General features: G+C 37.2%; 1 protein-coding gene across 1 annotated transcript; it reads right to left on the bottom strand.

Annotated features, from left to right (window-relative positions):
• Nucleotides 1–865: 865 nt before the first annotated feature.
• SPESP1 (sperm equatorial segment protein 1) lies at nucleotides 866–17,704 on the bottom strand. Its single transcript, XM_054451454.2, has 2 exons — nucleotides 17,205–17,704; nucleotides 866–2,084 (listed from the first exon to the last, which is right to left on the bottom strand). Exons 1-2 carry the CDS (start codon nucleotides 17,266–17,268, stop codon nucleotides 1,090–1,092), a joined length of 1,059 nt encoding a protein of 352 aa, XP_054307429.1. The 5' UTR covers nucleotides 17,269–17,704; the 3' UTR covers nucleotides 866–1,089.
• Between the last annotated feature and the right edge of the window lie 701 nt (nucleotides 17,705–18,405).

The raw sequence follows: 18,405 nt of genomic DNA, 5'->3' as shown, positions 1-18,405 counted from the left end.
TGATGAACAAGTAAATAAATGTATTTGAATGTAATACTGGTCAAATCATAAACAGAATTACCTGAGCCATTATTATACTATTACACAGTTAACCTTAACGGTGTCAGTCATACTCTCTGACAAAAGATTTGAAAATCTTCAATGTGTATATACACAAAGAAAGGAAATGAGAATGATTTCATTACATATCCAGGTTACAGTCCCTCATTGATACTCCAAAAGTACTTAATGACAAAAGAATAGAGATGTATCTTAATATAATATCTACATTTTAAAGGAGGCACACCTATATCCAAATAAAAGTGCAGATACAAGCTCCAAGTTATGCTATTAAGACAGAAAACTCGCTGGGCACACTGGCTCACGCCTGTAATCCCAGTACTTTGGGAGCCCGAGGAGGGTGGATTGCCTGAGGTCAGGAGTTTGAGACCAGCCTGGCCAACATGGTGAAACCCCGTCTCTACTAAAAATATAAAAACTAGCCGAGCGTGGTCATGAGTGCCTGTAATCCTAGCTACTCAGGAGGCTGAGGCAGGAGAATCACTTGAACCCGGGAGGCGGAGGTTGCAGTGAGCCAAGATCGCACCACTGTACTCGAGCCTGCGTGACACAGTGAGACTCTGTCTCAAAAAAAAAAAAAAAAAAAGACAACTCAGATTATCTGAAATAATAATAAAGACCATATGCCCCAAAATTTTACACTTTATGTATATACAATTATTTTATTTAAAACTAGCTATAGAGTGAGAGAAAGCAGTCTCTTAACTCATAAAATGAATTTAACTAATCTATTCAAGTAAAATCAAAGCTTAAACATTGTAAAGATCTTCACAACATTTAAAATTAATGAGAAAAAACTACAAACTCCTGAACCAAAATTTTATTTTAAATTAGGTTTTTAGTGCATATGAAAATTGTTCATAACACATGACACATAAAGATGTTGGCACATTTGAACTACAATAGAAAATATTTTTATACAACTTTTGAAATTACGAATATGATTATTTCTCCTGTGAAAAAACTCAGTTTGCTTAAATCAACTTTGTTATGGAATATCAAGTACGTTTAAAATTTTCGTATTATTGTTTAATAAACTTTTAATAAGGCTGTGACTCTCCTTGATCTACACATATTTTTTAATGTATTGAATACTGTAGCAGCTTCTTCTCTCATCTCTGGTGGAACACATTTAATATCTAAATATTCATAGAGTTTAGATCTAGAATTACACAGCATGTTAATAACAGTTTCAATGTCATCAATTTTATTACTTGTTCGTCCTAGTGGCAATAACTGGGACTTATACATTGTTTTTAATTTATGTTCTGCTGCTGCTGCTAGAGCAAGGCTTCGTTTTAGGTGATCTTTAGAGGCTTCAATATCTTCTCTAAAGGCTGAGTTGCTGGTGTCACTAAGAAGTGCCTGTTGAACTTGTGAATTAATATCTAAAATTTTTTTCAAAATGTCATCATTATTCCAACTCTCTGGGTGCTTTCCAAATGTTAGTTCTTCGGGTTTTTCTATCGCAGTTTCACCTGAGAGCTGAGGAACATCTTCTGATTCTGTAGAGATCTCAATGCCAGTGCTCTTATCTAAAGTGGTGACAGGTGACTTGTATGAGGTAACATATGGACTTGTAGATGATTCAGTAACAACTGGCAACATTCTTGGTGCCTCAGTTTGTTTTGCAGCTGGCTCCGGCTCTGGCTCTGGCTCTTCATTTTCAATATAAGGTTCCTCTGCATGCAAAACAATGGAAACATTGTTTGGTTTGATCGACCAGAATGGGGTAGTTTCCATGTGTTTTTTCTTTCCTATTTCCGGTGTGAAGCCTCCTGTAGGGAAAGTTGTAGTTTCTTCACTGATAGGATTGGTTAAAACATCATTCTCAGTTGAAGCGTCTCCATGTGTAACTAGCTCCTTAAATTTTGATCCCTTTGATGCTACAGAATAAACATGTTTTGGAGAGTTAGATTTTTTCTCACGACCTAGCTCCCTAGGAGGAACACTTCGTACTAGGTTCTCTAAAACTTGTATATAATGATTCAAGTTTTGCTCTTCATCAGGTGTCACAGTTATGCCTTAAGGGAAAAAATCAAATAAATAATAAGTAACATTTATTATTATATATGACACATTTACAGAATCTACTGACCAAAATTTATTTCATATGCTATCACTTAAAAATTGAAATAAAGAACCAATATGCAAAGCACCTTTGACACACAGTCAACTTTCACTTAAATAAACAAAATTATTTCTTCAGGTTCTTATTAAAACAGTTGAGCAAGATTAGTGCAAAAGTTGCATATTAACACCATTCTCTCTATATTTTTGCTTTTATTATCCCATATAACTTATGATTCAACAGGCAACTTATTAAACAAAAATTCTTGATTATGTCCTATAACACAGTGGTGTGCTGGAGTAGGCTTATACTGGTTCATTACAGCCCATTGTTAAATTTTTATGAATTTTGCAAGCCAGATGTTAAACACAGACATTATTTGAAAATTAACTTATCTACATTTACAATCAAATAAATTATATTAAAAGCAAAGGTAATAAATATCCCAAACTCATCACTTTCTAATTATTTTACTATTTTCTATGCTCGTGAGGTTATTTACATCTAGTGTATCTGTATGATGAAAATGCATATAATGGTGTGCTACTGTGCATCTCTACCTCCCTGCTCAGTGATGTCAACTTGGTAGTTTGAAATCAACCATGGTTGGAGTATCTACACCATGTAAATGAGCAAATGCTACAAATCAGAGTTTCCTCCTCTCTCCCAAAAGCCAGTTTTAAATATTTACCAGTATACTACTGCCTTCAACCCAACAAAGATCTAACTATAGTCTGTGACTCATATCCACTCAACTGTTTTAGTAAGTAACGTTTTATTGGAACCCAATGAGTCTTGCCTATTTGTTTATGTATTATCTACAGGTGCTTTTGCCTGCAATACTAGAGTAATTGTAAGAGACCACATGGCCTGCAAAGCTGAAAATACTATATTACCCTTTACAGAAAAAGTTTGTGAATTCCTAGTCTAAATCATCAGCATTTCACTCTTAACAACAAAATTGTAGTTCTACTTCATGAACTGCTGGCAGCACCTTCCTTCTCCTCACCTGCCCCCGGATCAAAAATATATATATATATATTCTTGACTAAAGTCTAGTCAGGAAATATTTCCTGTCTTTTACTTTAAGCATCAAATTGTTTTAGTTGACTTAAAAAAGAAAAAATACAGAAAAGACAAAAAAAGCCCAAGAGTATTGTTGGGGCATCTATCTAATGTGGAGAGTCTTTTTTTGAGGGGTCTCCTAAAATAAAATGTTTTGATAAGCAAAAAAAAAAAAGGTAGTTCTATTTATACTCCTATTCTGCAGCATCTGAGCAGCAAAGCCTCTCATTTCCAACGTGGAGAACAGAAAAGATAAGACATTAAGATATTCTGGAATTCTGTTCAACTACTCCTGAATCAGGAAGTAGTTTTATTTTAAGCATCAAATTGTTTTCAGTTGATTTAAAAAAAATACAGAAAAGACCAAAAACAAACCCAAGGGTATTGTTGGGGCATCTAATGTGGAGGGTCTTTTTTTGGGGGGTCTCCTAAAATAAAATATTTTGATAAGCCAAAAAAAAGGTAGTTAAATTTACACTCCTATTTTGCAGCATCTGAGCAGTAAAGCCTCTCATTTCCAATGTAGAGAACAGAAAAGATAGTAAGATATTAAGATATTCTGGAATTCTGTTCAACTACTCCTGAACCAGGGTATTTTAATTTTAAGTGCTATGGTTTTTTTACTATGTGCAACTTTAAGGTTTGCCATTTTCAAGTATACAAATTGATTTAATTCAGGGAAGTAAATCACTTTTTACCAAACACTAATGCATTACGCCTACCTGAACCATCCCCCTGCAGGCTAAATAAAGTAATAAATTTTCTGTTCAGGAGGCACTTTTATTTAGCTTTTTGGTAAGCACAAAATACTCAAAAACTGCCTTGTATTTACATGTTTCTCCTCTCTTCTTTATTCTGTTACAACTTAGAAAGACCAGATAGACGTTTAATCAAAATTGAAGGCATATTTCTAAATTTTAAAAAATTCTTTTTTTTTTGAGTTTTCTAGTTTTTATTTACTAGAAGCATCATTTGTAATTAGCATTAACAGTTTTGCAAAATCTCTTTCATACAGCTAGCATATTCCTACTTTATTCACAAAGAGTATAAACCTTTAACAGTGGCCAGAATAGATTGGTTTTGAACAGAACAGCCATCAGAAAAGAGCCCCAAACAAAATGAACCCCCCAAAACTGTAAAATCAGGGGGTGGCTGCTTGAGGTGGAAGTTCTGCATTTATGTCCAATGAGAAAACAGATATAATTTATATTAACCCATTTCACCTCAAAAACAGATGCTGATCAATGAAATTACACTAGATTCCACAGCTGATCATTAAAAAATTCTTAATGAGAACAGTTTAGTGAGCCAATGTGGTTAGTGGAAAGATACCACATGTCTGGAGGTCTTGATTCTAAAAGTAAATTCTGCATTTTATGTAATGCTTAGAAAAACCTTGTATACTCCTAAGATCCATATGATGATGATAAGTGAAAAAGAAAGCATAGAACATAAAGTAGAGTTTGATGCTATCCTTATAATACTTTTTTAAAATCACTCACATAGTATCATATATTTTGTCTGTGAACTGCAGTTTTTTTAATGGACTGTAATTATAACATACTAAACTCATATGGGCAGTTGCCTCTGAAGAGAGGCAGTGGGACTCAATTTGGTCAGTAGAGGAGACTTTAGACTTTAACTATAATGTTTTACTCCCTAAACACACACACATACACACACACACACACACACACACACCCCAATCACTTAATATATTAAACCATTATAAGTCACATTTATTTTTTTAAGTTTCAAGTATTTTTTCTCCTTTATTTTTTAATGGCAAACAAAAATTGTATAAAAATCACATTTTAAAAAGGAAAATAACTTATTTATGTGAACTCATACTTATAAAATGCATTGTCCTGAATCAGAGTCTTCATGAAGGAAAATAATTGAGTAAAATGAATATGCCTTGTGCAGTGAAAATAAAATATTTGATCCTGGTCCTGGCTCTACCAATTTATAGTAGCATGACCTTAGGTAATTATTTAACTTATCTGGATATTCACTTAACTATAAAGCTAAGATACTACACTTGCCTTTTTATCTCACTAAACCAAATAAATTAGATATTTTGAAACACTTTCAAAGCTACAGATCACTAATATTATTCTTTATAAAGGTAACTGCTTACATTTCTCATTTTAAATATAAATTTCCCTTAAAATTATATAGAAAAACATGTTCCCTAAAAAGAACATTAAAATATACTTTGTATCTTATTTAGTGGGAAACAGTAGAAGCTTTTCTGCTAAAGACAGGAACAAGATAAGAATACCTAATATCTTCATTACTGTTAATATTTAACATCATGTTGGAGATACTAGTCAATGCAATTAGATGAGGGAAAATAATTGGAGACATGAGAATTGGAAAGAAAGAGGTAAAACTATGTTTATATACAGATGATAGAATTACAAATACAGATACACAAAAGAATCCATTGAAAAGCTACTACAATTAGTAAGAGAATTTCATAAATAGCAAGTCATAAAAATCAATATACCAAAATGAATATATAAACTGCTTAGAAGATATAAGAAATAAGATGTTGTTTACATAACAGAAAAAATGAAACAAAATATTGGCTGTGTGCAGTGATTCACACCTGTAATCCCAGCACTTTGAGAGGCCGAGGCAGGTGGATGGCTTGAGCCCAGGGGTTCGAGACCAGCCTGGGAAACATGGTGAAACCCCAACTCTATAAAAGTACAAGAATTAGCTGGGCATGGTGGCACAATCTGTATTCCCAGCTAGTGAGAAGGGTGAGGTGAAAGGATTGCTTGAGCCTAGGGAGGCTGAGGCTACAGTGAGCCATGATCTTTCCACTGTACTCCAGCCTGGGATTATATATATACATAATCATAAAATATTAAAAACATGCCAAAATCAATATGAAGAGTTATAGCAGGCTAAATAATGAATACTCAAAGATATCACCCTAGAACCTGTAAATATTACCTTAAGAAAGAAAGGTCTTTGCAGATGTGGTTAAATTAAGTTTCTTGACATGGGGCAATTATTCTGGATTACCTGGGGGGACTCTAAATCCAATCACAAATGTTCTTATAAGAGATAGACACAGAGAGATCTGACACACACCCAGAAGAGGAAGAGGTAATCTGGAGGAAGAGGCAGAGATTAGACTGATGTGGCCACAAGTCAAGGAATGTAGGCAGCCACCAGAAATTAGAAGACGCAAGGAACATATTTTTCCCTTGAGCTTCCAGAGGGAGCATAGCCCAGCCTATGCCTTGATTTTGGCTCAGGGAAATGGATTCCAGACTTCTGGCCTCTAGAACTGTGAGAATAAATTTTTGCTGTTTTAAACCATCAAGTTTGTGGTAATTTGTTATCGGAGCTACAGTAAACTAATACAGGAATATAATAAAATATTTTGAAAGACATAAATATCAACAAATAGAAAGCTATACCATGTTCTCAGATGAAAAGATTCAGCATCATAAAGATGCTTAGATGTCATATCCTCTCTTTTAATTTATACATTTAATATGTTTCTAAAAATGTCATTAATTTTTTTCTGGAGTTAGAAAATTTTATTATAAAGTTTATTTGGAAGAACAAATAAGAACAGCCAGGAAAACAAAGCCTAGCCTTATCAGATATTAAAATCAAATATTTAAATATATTATAAAGCCTCTATTATGAAAAATAGTATAGCATTGGCCATAAACAGATGAATGGAGCAGAACAGAAAATATAGAAATAGACCCAATTGCATATGGAAAAATAGCTCAAAAGGAAGAAAGATTTCAATTTATAAACTATTTCAGCTAATAATTAAATAAGCCATTTATAATTAAAATATGATCATTTTGCAATAATTTTCTATGGCTATGTATATCTAAAAAGGTACAAAATCCGACGTTATGTGTTTCTTGATGGAAGAACACACCACCACCTATGAAGTAGTCTTGCAAAAAAAAAAAGTCAAATCTGAATCCAGTAGGTCTCCCTAGATATAACTAACAATATACAGAAAATATATAGGACGATTAGGGAGATATGAAACTACACCATGGGGGTGTAATCAGCAAAACCTAGACTGTGAGAAACTAAAGGATGTATGACCCAGTTTCTTCAACAATTAAATTGCAAGGGAAAAAACAGAGATGGAGGAAGAACTATAGATTAAAAGAGAATTAACAGGTATATCAATAAGTTACATGTATAAATCTTACTTGAATTCCGATTCTATCAAACTGGAAAAAGAGAAAGACAATCAGAAACGCTAACCAGATATTTGATAATATTAAGGAATTATTTTTATAAGTAAAAAATTACATTGTTTCGTGTTTTGTACAGTCATATTTTAGTGCTTCATGCTGAAGTATTTGCTGATAAAATTATAGGGTGTCTAGAATTTGCTTCTACATAATCCAAGCCCAAGAAATTGGGGAGAGTGTCCAGGGAAGTGAGAGGAAAAGGAATGTGGGTAGAACTATCAATGAAATAGGATTAATCATGAATTAATAATAACTAAAGCTAGAAATCATCACTAAAGAACTTACCCATGTAACCAAAAACCACCTGTTCCCCAAAAACTACTGAAATGCTAATAATAGTAATAATAACTGAAGCTATTATAAATATGTGGAGATTATGTAATTCTTTGTACTTGTGTACATATTTAAATTTTTCCGTAATAAAACGTTTTTTTAAATCTGAAAAAGATTTTAATTCTGAGCAACTATAATAAGCAAATTTAAAATGTAAAACTAACAAAGATTTCAAGGCTTTTAAAAAGACATTGCCATTAGATTATAGGCTGCTAAACACTTGCTTTTCAACCATTTAGCTTGCCTCTTCTCAAAGTAGTAAATAAGATACCCAGGTGGATATTAGGTGAGTTAGAGTGCCAAAGGACAGGAAAAGGAGATACTTACTACTAGCTGATTCCTTAACAAACTGAAATATTTATTATCCCCTTCTACTGTTACTCAGGCAACACCCAAAAGCCTGTTCTTGGCTGCCTAGCAACAGAGTGCCCTACCTCCTACCTCGATTTTCCTCTGTTCTTCATGTATCCTTGGCTCCATATTTTTCTATTGTTAAATCCATCCTCTCTCCACACACCTTCTACCTCCTGCTTTTGTCCCCTAAAGCATCTCCCTATTTCATTTTGACCTTCTCAGTTCTACTAATCAGGTCTGCTCTTGCAAATCAATTTGATCTTTATAAAAATGTTTGTAGTCAAGGTAGTAAAAGATAGTGGAGCCTCCACTGTCCCTACAGATGGCCATGGCCACTGTGAAAACCTGTTTTTCTCCATTCTTCAGGAGGTGCTAGAAAGCTGAACAAAATTCAAATTCTTACAAGGAACAGACAATCTTGCTAGAAGTTGTGTTATTATACTTGGATATTCATAGTCTACACTGGTATACTTTATAACATCCCATCTATTTTTACCAGTAAGTGATTAAAGCAAACATGGCAATGTCCTAGAACATGGCTCTGGCCCAGGTAAGAATCTCCAGCTTGGGAAACCGTGATGCTGCTCTCCAGTTCCTCTTATAAGCAGGATGGCTAACTGCTAAGCAGGGTTGAGATTTTGCTGGAATCTCAGATATGGGGCCTGAAGGTGAGCCTGAGGTTGCCTGCACTTCTCTTCTTGAAATAGTACAGGAAGAACTGTCACACAACAGAAATGATAAGAAAGTAAACAAAATGGTACTAAATAACTGTAGGAACAAAAGTGGTAGGAAATCCAAAGGGGAAATGGAAGATAATGATTAAAAAGATCCTAATAGCTTCCACTGATTGAATGATCACTATGTGCCAGGCACTATACCCAGGGCTTTGACTGTGAGAAGTACTTTGTCAAAGAAGAAAAGGAAGAGACTTAGAAAGGATAAGCAATTTGCTTAAGATTATATTCAACTTATAAGTAAGGATGAGATTTGAACACAGGCTGCCTTACTTCAAAGCAGGTGCTTGTAACAACTACACAATGTTGTCGTAAAGAAATGACACAAGGATGCTGGCAAAGCTGTATTAGTGTTGTGATAAAATTATTCTGCAGGGATACTCCTCTGTTTTAAAATACATGTGAACATTAAATAAAATCAAATACATAAATATAGTATCCAAAATTGTGCTGTCAACTGGACCAAAATATTTTAAACTACATGTAAATATTAAAATTAAATTAACTTAAATATGACCAAATTTTGTTCTATCATCAAATGGACCAAAATGCATCCCTTTCGCATATTAAGATGTATCTAGTAATATTGAAAATAATCCAAATACAGTATTTTCTTACTACAAAGTACGAGTAACTGACAATCAATGACTTACAAAAAAATAAATCCCATTCACACAGAAATAAAAGGCAAGTTAATTACTTTTGAGTTTATTATGAGGAAAATAATAAAATCATGATTTAAAATGAGCAATGAAATATAAAATTTCAGGCTGTGCTTGGTGGCCCACACCTGTAATCTCAGCACTTTGGGAGATGGGAGCTGGTGGGTCACCTAAGGTCAGGAGTTCGAGACCAGCCTGGCCAACATGGTGAAACCCCATCTCTACTAAAAATACAAAAATTAACTGGGCATGGTGACACGCACCTATAGTCCCAGCTACTCTCCAGGCTGAGGCAGGAGAATCGCTTGAACCCAGGAGGCAGAGGTTGCAGTAAGCCAAGGTTGCGCCACTGTACTCCAGCCTGGGGGACAAGAGTGAAACTCCATTTCAAAAAAATAAAATAAAATAATAGATAAATAAATAAAATTTAAAACTTCATTCAATAAATAATACATGTGAAACATATTTCCTTTTCATAGAATGACCAATTAAAGGAGGAAGAGAATAACGTAAAAGCCAATTTGCATGAAAACTTGCTAAAACTCATTGTTCATAAAAGATATGCAAATTAAAAACAATTTTTGTTTTGCCAGTCAAGTAGGCAAATATTTTTGAATGATAAAACTTAGGATTGGCATGTGTATATGTTACTTCCTTAGTAAAATAAGTTCCATCCTACCCAGAGAGGAGAACAATAAAACCCATTTCCCATATCCCCTATCCCCCAGCCCCTGGAGAACACACACCATGGCCTGTTGGTGGGTGGGGGGTGAGGGGAGGGAACATAAAGGATGGGCCAATAGATGCAGCAAACCACCATGGCACACGTATGCCTATGTAACAAACTGCACGTTCTACACATGGATCCTGGTTTTTTTTTAGAAGAAATAAAGAAAAAAAAATAAGTTCCATCCTTACTCCCCTTTTGATCCCTAGATCCTTCTTTAGTCTCTCTCTAGCATACTGATCTTTTCTTTATAGAATTTAGACAGTTCTAACTGTATTTGTTTGTTTAATGTTTGTTAACTGTTACACTTAGTAAGCTCTTTGAGAGCTGTGACACATCTAATTTGTTCATTATATACTCTGTTTTACCCAGTGCCTAGAACCGTACTAGACAGTCAAAAAGTATGAATAACTGAATGAATGAACAGAATGCTGGAAGGTATGTAAATTAATTGCACTTCTAGTAATTTATCTTACTAAGATAATCACAGGTAAAACATTTCCACAGAAGAATACAGAGGAAGAAAACTAGACTTCATGTTATGTTTAAAAATAAATCTGCTAGTCCAAAAACTATTATGTGGGGAGCAGTTTCTGGCTAATTGTCCAATAATTATTAGAGAGAAAATTTTAAATGAGTAATAAGAATGTTCTTTTATTTTAGGCAAAGTAAGCAGTTTTTTATAATAAAAGACACAGCTTACTACGTCTTTCTAAATTTTTAAGTGTGAAGTTTATATAAAATAACATCATAAACATCATGGTGAAATAGCTCCATTTCTCAGAGAGCCCCCATACTTCTTGTAACTGCCCCTTACTAAATAGCCTAATATAAGTTTAGATCACATAAACTTATGTCCTACTAATTACCTTTCATTGAATTTTATCAATCTCTAAAGTAACACTGCATTGACATAATTTTAATGTAAGTAAATCACAATCTTAATATTAAAATACCTCCATAATTTACCTTGTATTTATCTTACAGTATGCAATTCAATGGTTTTCAGTATGTCCAGAGTGGTGCAATCACCACCACAATCTAAGTTTAAAACAGTTTTGTCATCCCACAGTAAAACCTATTTCCCATATCCCTTATCCCCCAGTCCCTGGACAACCACTAATCTACTTTCTGCACGTACGCATTTGCCTATGCTAGACATTTCATATAAATGGACTCACGCTATGTGTCCTTTTGTGAGTGGCTTCTTATACTTAGCGTAATGTCTTCAAGATCATCTATGTTGTAGCATGTATCAGTACTTCATTGATTTTTATGGCCAAATAATATTTCATTGTGTAGATACACATACATTTCTACTTTGCCCTTGGCCAGTAGCCTTGATATGGCAACTGCTGATTGCACCCAAAATTTAACCACCACTTATGGATGCTCATTTTGTTAAAGATTTGGATATAACTAGGATTTTTATTACAACGATAGTGAAAACAGAATGGCTTTATCCATAAAGAACTCATGTATATAAAACTTAAACATACCCAAGCATCCATCACTTATAGATGGTCCACACACTCTGGCTGAATGTCCATAACTTTGGAGAACAAATTGCTTGTATTTTCTATACATGCCATGAAGTGGACTCATAAAGAATAAACTTCCCTTATTCTACAGCAGTTAAGTACTAAAGTAAGAATTAATAACTGAAAGCTGTCATAATGCAAGAACTACCAGTTAAAACATCCAACACCTTCAAATTAACATGAACTTTTATGAAGGTTAAAATTTTAAAACGAACTGAGCTGGAGTACTGTATTTCCAACTCAAAGTAGTAATAATTGTGCTTAATTACTGAGGTGTACTCAAGGAATGGTCATAAAAGGAAATATTAAATCTTCTTATTCATCCAGCAATTTTCCTATAATTTATTATTATGCAAATCTTAATTTTTGCTGACAGGTAAATAAACAAGTAGTTATGTTCATATTAATCAAGTGTTCCAGTTAAAGAAATGTAACTTTATGGCTTTACACTTCCTGCTATTCATGTTCTTGGGTAGTGTCTTCTGACACTGGATATGGGCTTGCCCCATGTGACTTGTCTTGGCCTATAGGACATTAGCAAGTCTGATGCAGCGTAGGCTTAGTAAGAGCATCCATGTTGGGGCTTATAAATCTTCTTCTTGGAAGCAAGCTGCCATGGTGTAAAGAAACTTGGGCTAGAGTACTGAAAGATGAGAAGTCATGTAAAGACCCTGGAGGATGAGAGGCCATCTGGGATGTTCCTATCCATTTGGACTTCCAGCTGAATGCAGCTGCATGAGTGACCTCAGCTATACCATATGAAGCAGAGCTGCCCAGCTGAGTCTAGTAAACCCACAGAATCATGAAAAATGATAAATCTGGGGAGCAGTCTTTTTTGCCACAATAGACAACCAAAATAGCCTCATTAAATTATGTTACAATTCTAGTGTGGATAAAGAGTTAAAAATCAAGATGCATCCTATGAGTAATGTTATAATTGGAACCAAAATAAACTCATTACTTTAAATCTTTCTCTTCTAGTTCTGTTCACTAAAATGACAAAAATAACAATATTTCCCCACTGCAGTAGTCTAGTATGTATTGCAGGCACTTTGGTCTCTCATACCATGTTCTCCATCCCCTTGGAAAGACAGTTAATTCCATTCAGAGTGAGAAAGACAGAGTGGGAAAGACACAAAGTGGGCTTGGAACAATCAGTTAACATCAGAAAACAAGAAGTCTTTAAAAATATATGGGATCCTATCAAAAGAACAAGAGAAGACAGCTTACAATGGCTCCAAATGGTCAAGGTATGAATATTTGAGGCTCAGAAAAAACTATACTTAGGTTAAATAAATTGTGTGTTTTTAAAATGCTTCAAATATATGGTGATACTAAAAAAAAAAGAAAATATTTTCTTTTCAAATAACTGGTATTTTATTTGGAGATAAAAAATGTTGCTTAAGTTTAATTTCACATATATTATCAAGAGATTAAAGTATATCCATTTAAGGGATAATATGATCAAAAGAACAGAAAGACAGGACTTTTTTCCCCATAAAACATCAATGGACAGGCTAATGAAACTTCCTACTACTCCCCTACAGACTACTCTCTTGACACTTGCCTATTAGACGACATGCTCCTCATTATCTCAAACATTAACAAAGTGTGTCATGACAGTTTATTCACAGGTTTGAGAGACCTTTTAAATGCTGTAGCCTTGGGCACTAACTAAGTGAACTTGCAGCACCAGAACTCAGTGAACTTTACCTTTAGAATGTATTTGAAATAAAAGAAATATTCTTTTCCTTTTAATTTATTTGGTGATAGATTCAAACATTGTTGCTGGTTGCTGCCTCATTGTTTCCCTTACCTTGTGTGGTTCATTAGGACAAAATCCTTCCTAAAGACAATGACAAAAGCCAAAGACTGATACATTGAGCCTTCTTATAATACCACTCTAGAAATAAGAAGTTTTGTAATCCTAGACTAACCCTATTTTTCCTAGTCTATACCAAGAGATGATCTAGAGGAAATAATTTATTTGGGAGATACCCCAAAATTAATATTTTAATTTTATTTATACTTAAAATATTATGCAAAGTTTGAATCATTTAAAAATTAACATATATTAATATTAAATTAATATTAACACACTTTAATTTTAATTAGTTTGCACTCCCAGCCCATGAATATTTGATGACTTAAAATTTAAAAAGGCCAATTATATAATTTTAATAGTAGTTGATATTATTTAAATATGTAACTATTATGTTAATATTACTTTAGAAGTTACTGTGCTTTTTTTTTTTTTTGAGACAAGGTCTCGCTCTGTCAGCCAGGCTGGAATGCAGTGGCACCATCTCAGCTCACTGCAACCTCTACCTCCTGGGCTCAGGTGATCCTCCCACCTCAGCCTCCCAAACAGCTGGGACTACAGGCCCGCCCCACCACATCTGGCTAATTTTTGTATTTTTTGTAAAGACAGGGTTTTGCCATGTTGCCCAGGCTGGTCTTGAATTTCTGGGCTCAGGTAGTCTGCCTGCCTCAGCCTCCCAAAGTGCTGGGATTACAGGTGTAAGACACTGCGCCCGGCCTGTGCATTTTTTTTTTTAAAGCAAAAAGAATTCTCATTAAGAAGTAAAGTAAGTTGCACAGTGTAAATACATTAAAGAGGGAATACATTAAATACTTCCCCATTTAAAAATTTAAAAATGGGAAAGTATTCAAAACTATGGAAAAATCAGGTAGAGGAAACTGAATGTATAAAAATTTTATATAGTAAAACGTTGTTTCTCCAGCACCATCAGGATGTGTGTGTATGTGTATGTAAAGGAGTGCCGACTTCTGTATACCCAAGCTGCATTTATGTCTAACTGAATTTATATTAAACAAATACTAGCTAAGCTTGGATTGGGCCTGTTAGAAAGGTATAGGCAGATACAAGAAGTACTGAGGTTTTCAATAAATGCACTTACTGAATACACCCGTGATGTTTGTGTAATATAACCTCAAAACTGTCTAGTAGTCTAGAAAAAATGTGTCAAAGCTGCACTTTTCATTATAAAAACCTATGTACGTTATCTTTTGCATCTCGCCAACAATTGTTTGAATAGTGGCCATATAAAAGAATGCATAGCTGATTTACATCAAGCTCACTGATATACTCATTTTGGTATACTTATTTTAAAAACAAAATTAAAATTAGAGAAAAAGTAGAGAGACAGATACAGAGAAAGCAGCCATGTACCACTGCCTGCTCTATATATTCCTTAATCCACTTCTGTAGAAGAAAGGTAATTATATATTCCAAGACATCTTCTATGATTACAACCTGTATATAGTTTCCTTATGTCTTATAACATCTATATATTCAACACAAAATCACTCCTTTTTTCTGGGAAGTGTCTTTTCATTTCCTACAACCCTTTTCTTTCTTCCCAAGAAAGATTAGGGAATAGGGTGCTAAGAAAGACAACAGGCTGGCTGGGCACAGTGGCTCAAGCCTGTAATCCCAGCACTTTGAGAGGCCAAGGCGGATGGATCATTTGAGGTCAGGAGCTCCGGTCCAGCCTGGCCAACATGGTGAAACCCCGTCTCTACTACAAATACAAAAATTAGCCAGGCGGTAGGGGCGTGCGCCTGTAATCCCAGCTACTCAGGAGGCTGAGGTGGGAGAATCCCTTGAGCCTTGGAGGCGGAGGTTGCGGTGAGCCGAGATCAGGCCACTGCACTCTAGTCTGGGCTAGAGAGTGAGACCCTGTCTCAGGAAAAAAAAAAAAAAAAAAAAAAAAGGCGGGGAAGGGAAAGGGAGGGGGAGGGGAAAATTATGGTGTTAGGCAAGAGACTGCACTGAGTTAAGTGGGTGTCCAGGGATTCCTACCCAGCAGTCCCAGAGTGTACTGTATGACAGTGTTAAAGTCACTTCAATTAAAGTCTCCATATGTTAGTCACTTGTGACTTGCTGATCTACAACTACCAAAATGCAATAACTGTTGTTAGTAATAACGATCATCAGACATCAAGAAAAGATAGTAGCATCTTCATTATGTTCTGGTCCTTTATGTCAAGGAAGAAAAATTTTACAAAACTTTTTATTAAAAACAGCTACAAATCATAAGTGCTAGTATTTAAAGAGCTAACTTTAGTTACCTAGAACTTCATCTAGAATTTTCCCATTACTATTCATAATTTAGATTGTGTTGTATTTTCAGTTTTTAAATCTGATTTTTAACTAGGATCGTTTAGCAATTCTGAAATATAGATTTGCATAATCAGCATGCACGACAGTGCTTTTTTCACACCTGTTAAATTGTATTTATTGATTTAAGTGAAACCAAACTCCAACATTACTAAATGCCACAATGAACTACAGTTAGACTAAATGGGGAAGCCTCACCTACCTGACTTAAATACTAAGTGCCTCAAGGTGCCCACATGATATGTTAATATAGTAAAGTCTTAGCACCCCTGAATTTGACCTTATTGGTTTTCAGCTTTCGGGGAGGGACAAAAATTGCTCCATGGCAAGTCTTAAGTTATAATCCTGCTTAACTAAGGCTTCGAATGCCGTGTGCGCAAGCATGCTCTCTGGGAGCGCATCCTCAGGTGAGTGTCCCAGACCGCGACCCACAATCCACATGCTCTCCAAATTTTACCGTACGGGTCAACCTTTTTCTGTACAGGGCCAGATAGTAAATACTTCAGTCTTTGCAGACCAGACTGTGTGGCAACCACTTAATCCCGTTGTTCTAACGCGGGAAAGCAGCCATGGGCAATACATAAAGGAATGAGCGTGGTTGTGTTCCAGTAAAACTTTATTCACGAACAATGAAATGTGAGCGTCATGCTTTTCCACAAGTCATGAAAGAGTACATTTCATATTTACGTTTGAAAATGTAAAAATAGAACATCACACACTGGGACCTGTCGTGGGGTAGGGGGAGGGGGGAGGGATAGCATTAGGAGATATACCTAATGTAAATGACAAGTTATGGGTGCAGCACACCAATATGGCACATGGATACATATGTAACAAACCTGCACGCTGTGCACATGTACCCTAGAACTTAAAGTATAATAATTTAAAAAAAAAAGAAAATGTAAAAATCATTCCTAGCTGGCCAGCAGCTGTCACCCGACCCCTGCACGGTCACACGCCCAATGGCTGGGGAAGGATCGGGTGGGCAGAGGCAGGCCTCCGGTGAGGTGAGGGGGTTCCACCCGCGCCCACGGCCCGCAGGCGCTTCCCGTCTCATCTGGGCCCCGCTGCCTGAGTTGCTGCGTTCCCCGACCAGGAGAGGAGAAGGACACCCCCCGCGTCGAGGCCAGGACCCTGGACAGTGGGGGAGGGAGGCATGTAGGACCAGGAAGAAGGAAGGGCCAGGCTTCGAGGTCGCGGAGCTCGGGAGGTTCCCCCAGGGTGTCCCCGGTCCGCTGCCTCCTCAGGCCGGTCACTCACTCGGATAAGCCGGCACAGACGAAGGCCATAGCAACAGCGCAACTAGAAGGACTAACGGCTTCATAGGCGTCGTCCGTAGCACTCTGCCATGCGACCGGAACGTCCTGGGGCCACCAGGCTGGGAACCTCAGGGCCGAAAGGGAAGGTCTCAGTGGACGACCGTCCTGCCTCAGGCCCCTGGACACCCAGCAACGGTTGTCCCCAGCGCGCAAGCGCAGCGGCGTGGGGGAGGGGAGAGCGAGAGGCCAAGGCCCGCCCCCTCCTGGGACCGCGTGCAAGGGGCGGGGGATCGCGCGCGCCCCGCCCCGCCCCTTCCTAGTGCGCATGCTCGCTCCGCCTTCGTAGGTCCGCGCCTGGCGCGGGCAGGGAACGCCTCGACGCCCGGCTACTGCGTGCGGAGTGCTGCCTCGGGGCGGGTGGGGCTCGGCCCATCCTGCGCGGTAGGGATACCGCCGTGGTTTAAACCCCGTCCCTGTGAGGAAGGAACTGTAATGGGAGAGGTAGATAACCTGGCAATTACCACAGCGTGAAAGGGGGCTGTAGTGGGGGAAGCGCTAGGTACTGTGGTGCACAGTGGAAACCAACCCCCGGAAGCGGGTGGGGAACTTGGCTAAGTGGAGGACAGCTTGGAGCGCCCCAAGAACTGAGCATAGTTCCGGCGAGTTGCATTGCGGGGGCTGGGAGGGCAGTTGTTGAAGGACAGGGAGGGGAGGTAGGCAAGGGCTTTAAAAACGCCGTAAGGGGCTTGGGTGTTTTTGTTTTTCAAAAGATCACATTCCATTTCTTTGACCTTCTTAAAAAGATAGGGGTAGGGATGAGGGAGAGTACGACTATGAAAGGATAGCGTGAGGTTGTTTTGGGGACTGATAGATGGCGGTGGCTACAAGAATCTATACATGTGTTAAAATTCACAGAAGGCTGGGCGCGGTGGCTCACTCCTGTAATCTCAGCACTTTCGGAGGCCGAGGTGGGCGGACCACCTGAGGTCAGGAGTTCGAGACCAGCCTGACCAACATAATGAAACTTCGTGGCTACTAAAAATAGAAAATTAGCCAGGCGTGGGTGGTGGCACACGCCTGTAGTCCCAGCTACTTGGGAGACTGAGGCAGGAGAATCGCTTGAACCCGGGAAGCAGAGGTTGCAGTGAGCCGAGATCGTGCCACTGCACTCCAGCCTGGGCGACAGAGCAAGACTCCACCTC

This window comes from Pongo pygmaeus, chromosome 16 (genome assembly GCF_028885625.2).
Source record: "Pongo pygmaeus isolate AG05252 chromosome 16, NHGRI_mPonPyg2-v2.0_pri, whole genome shotgun sequence".
Lineage (NCBI taxonomy): Eukaryota > Metazoa > Chordata > Mammalia > Primates > Hominidae > Pongo > Pongo pygmaeus.
This window is presented reverse-complemented; position numbering and strand designations above follow the sequence as displayed.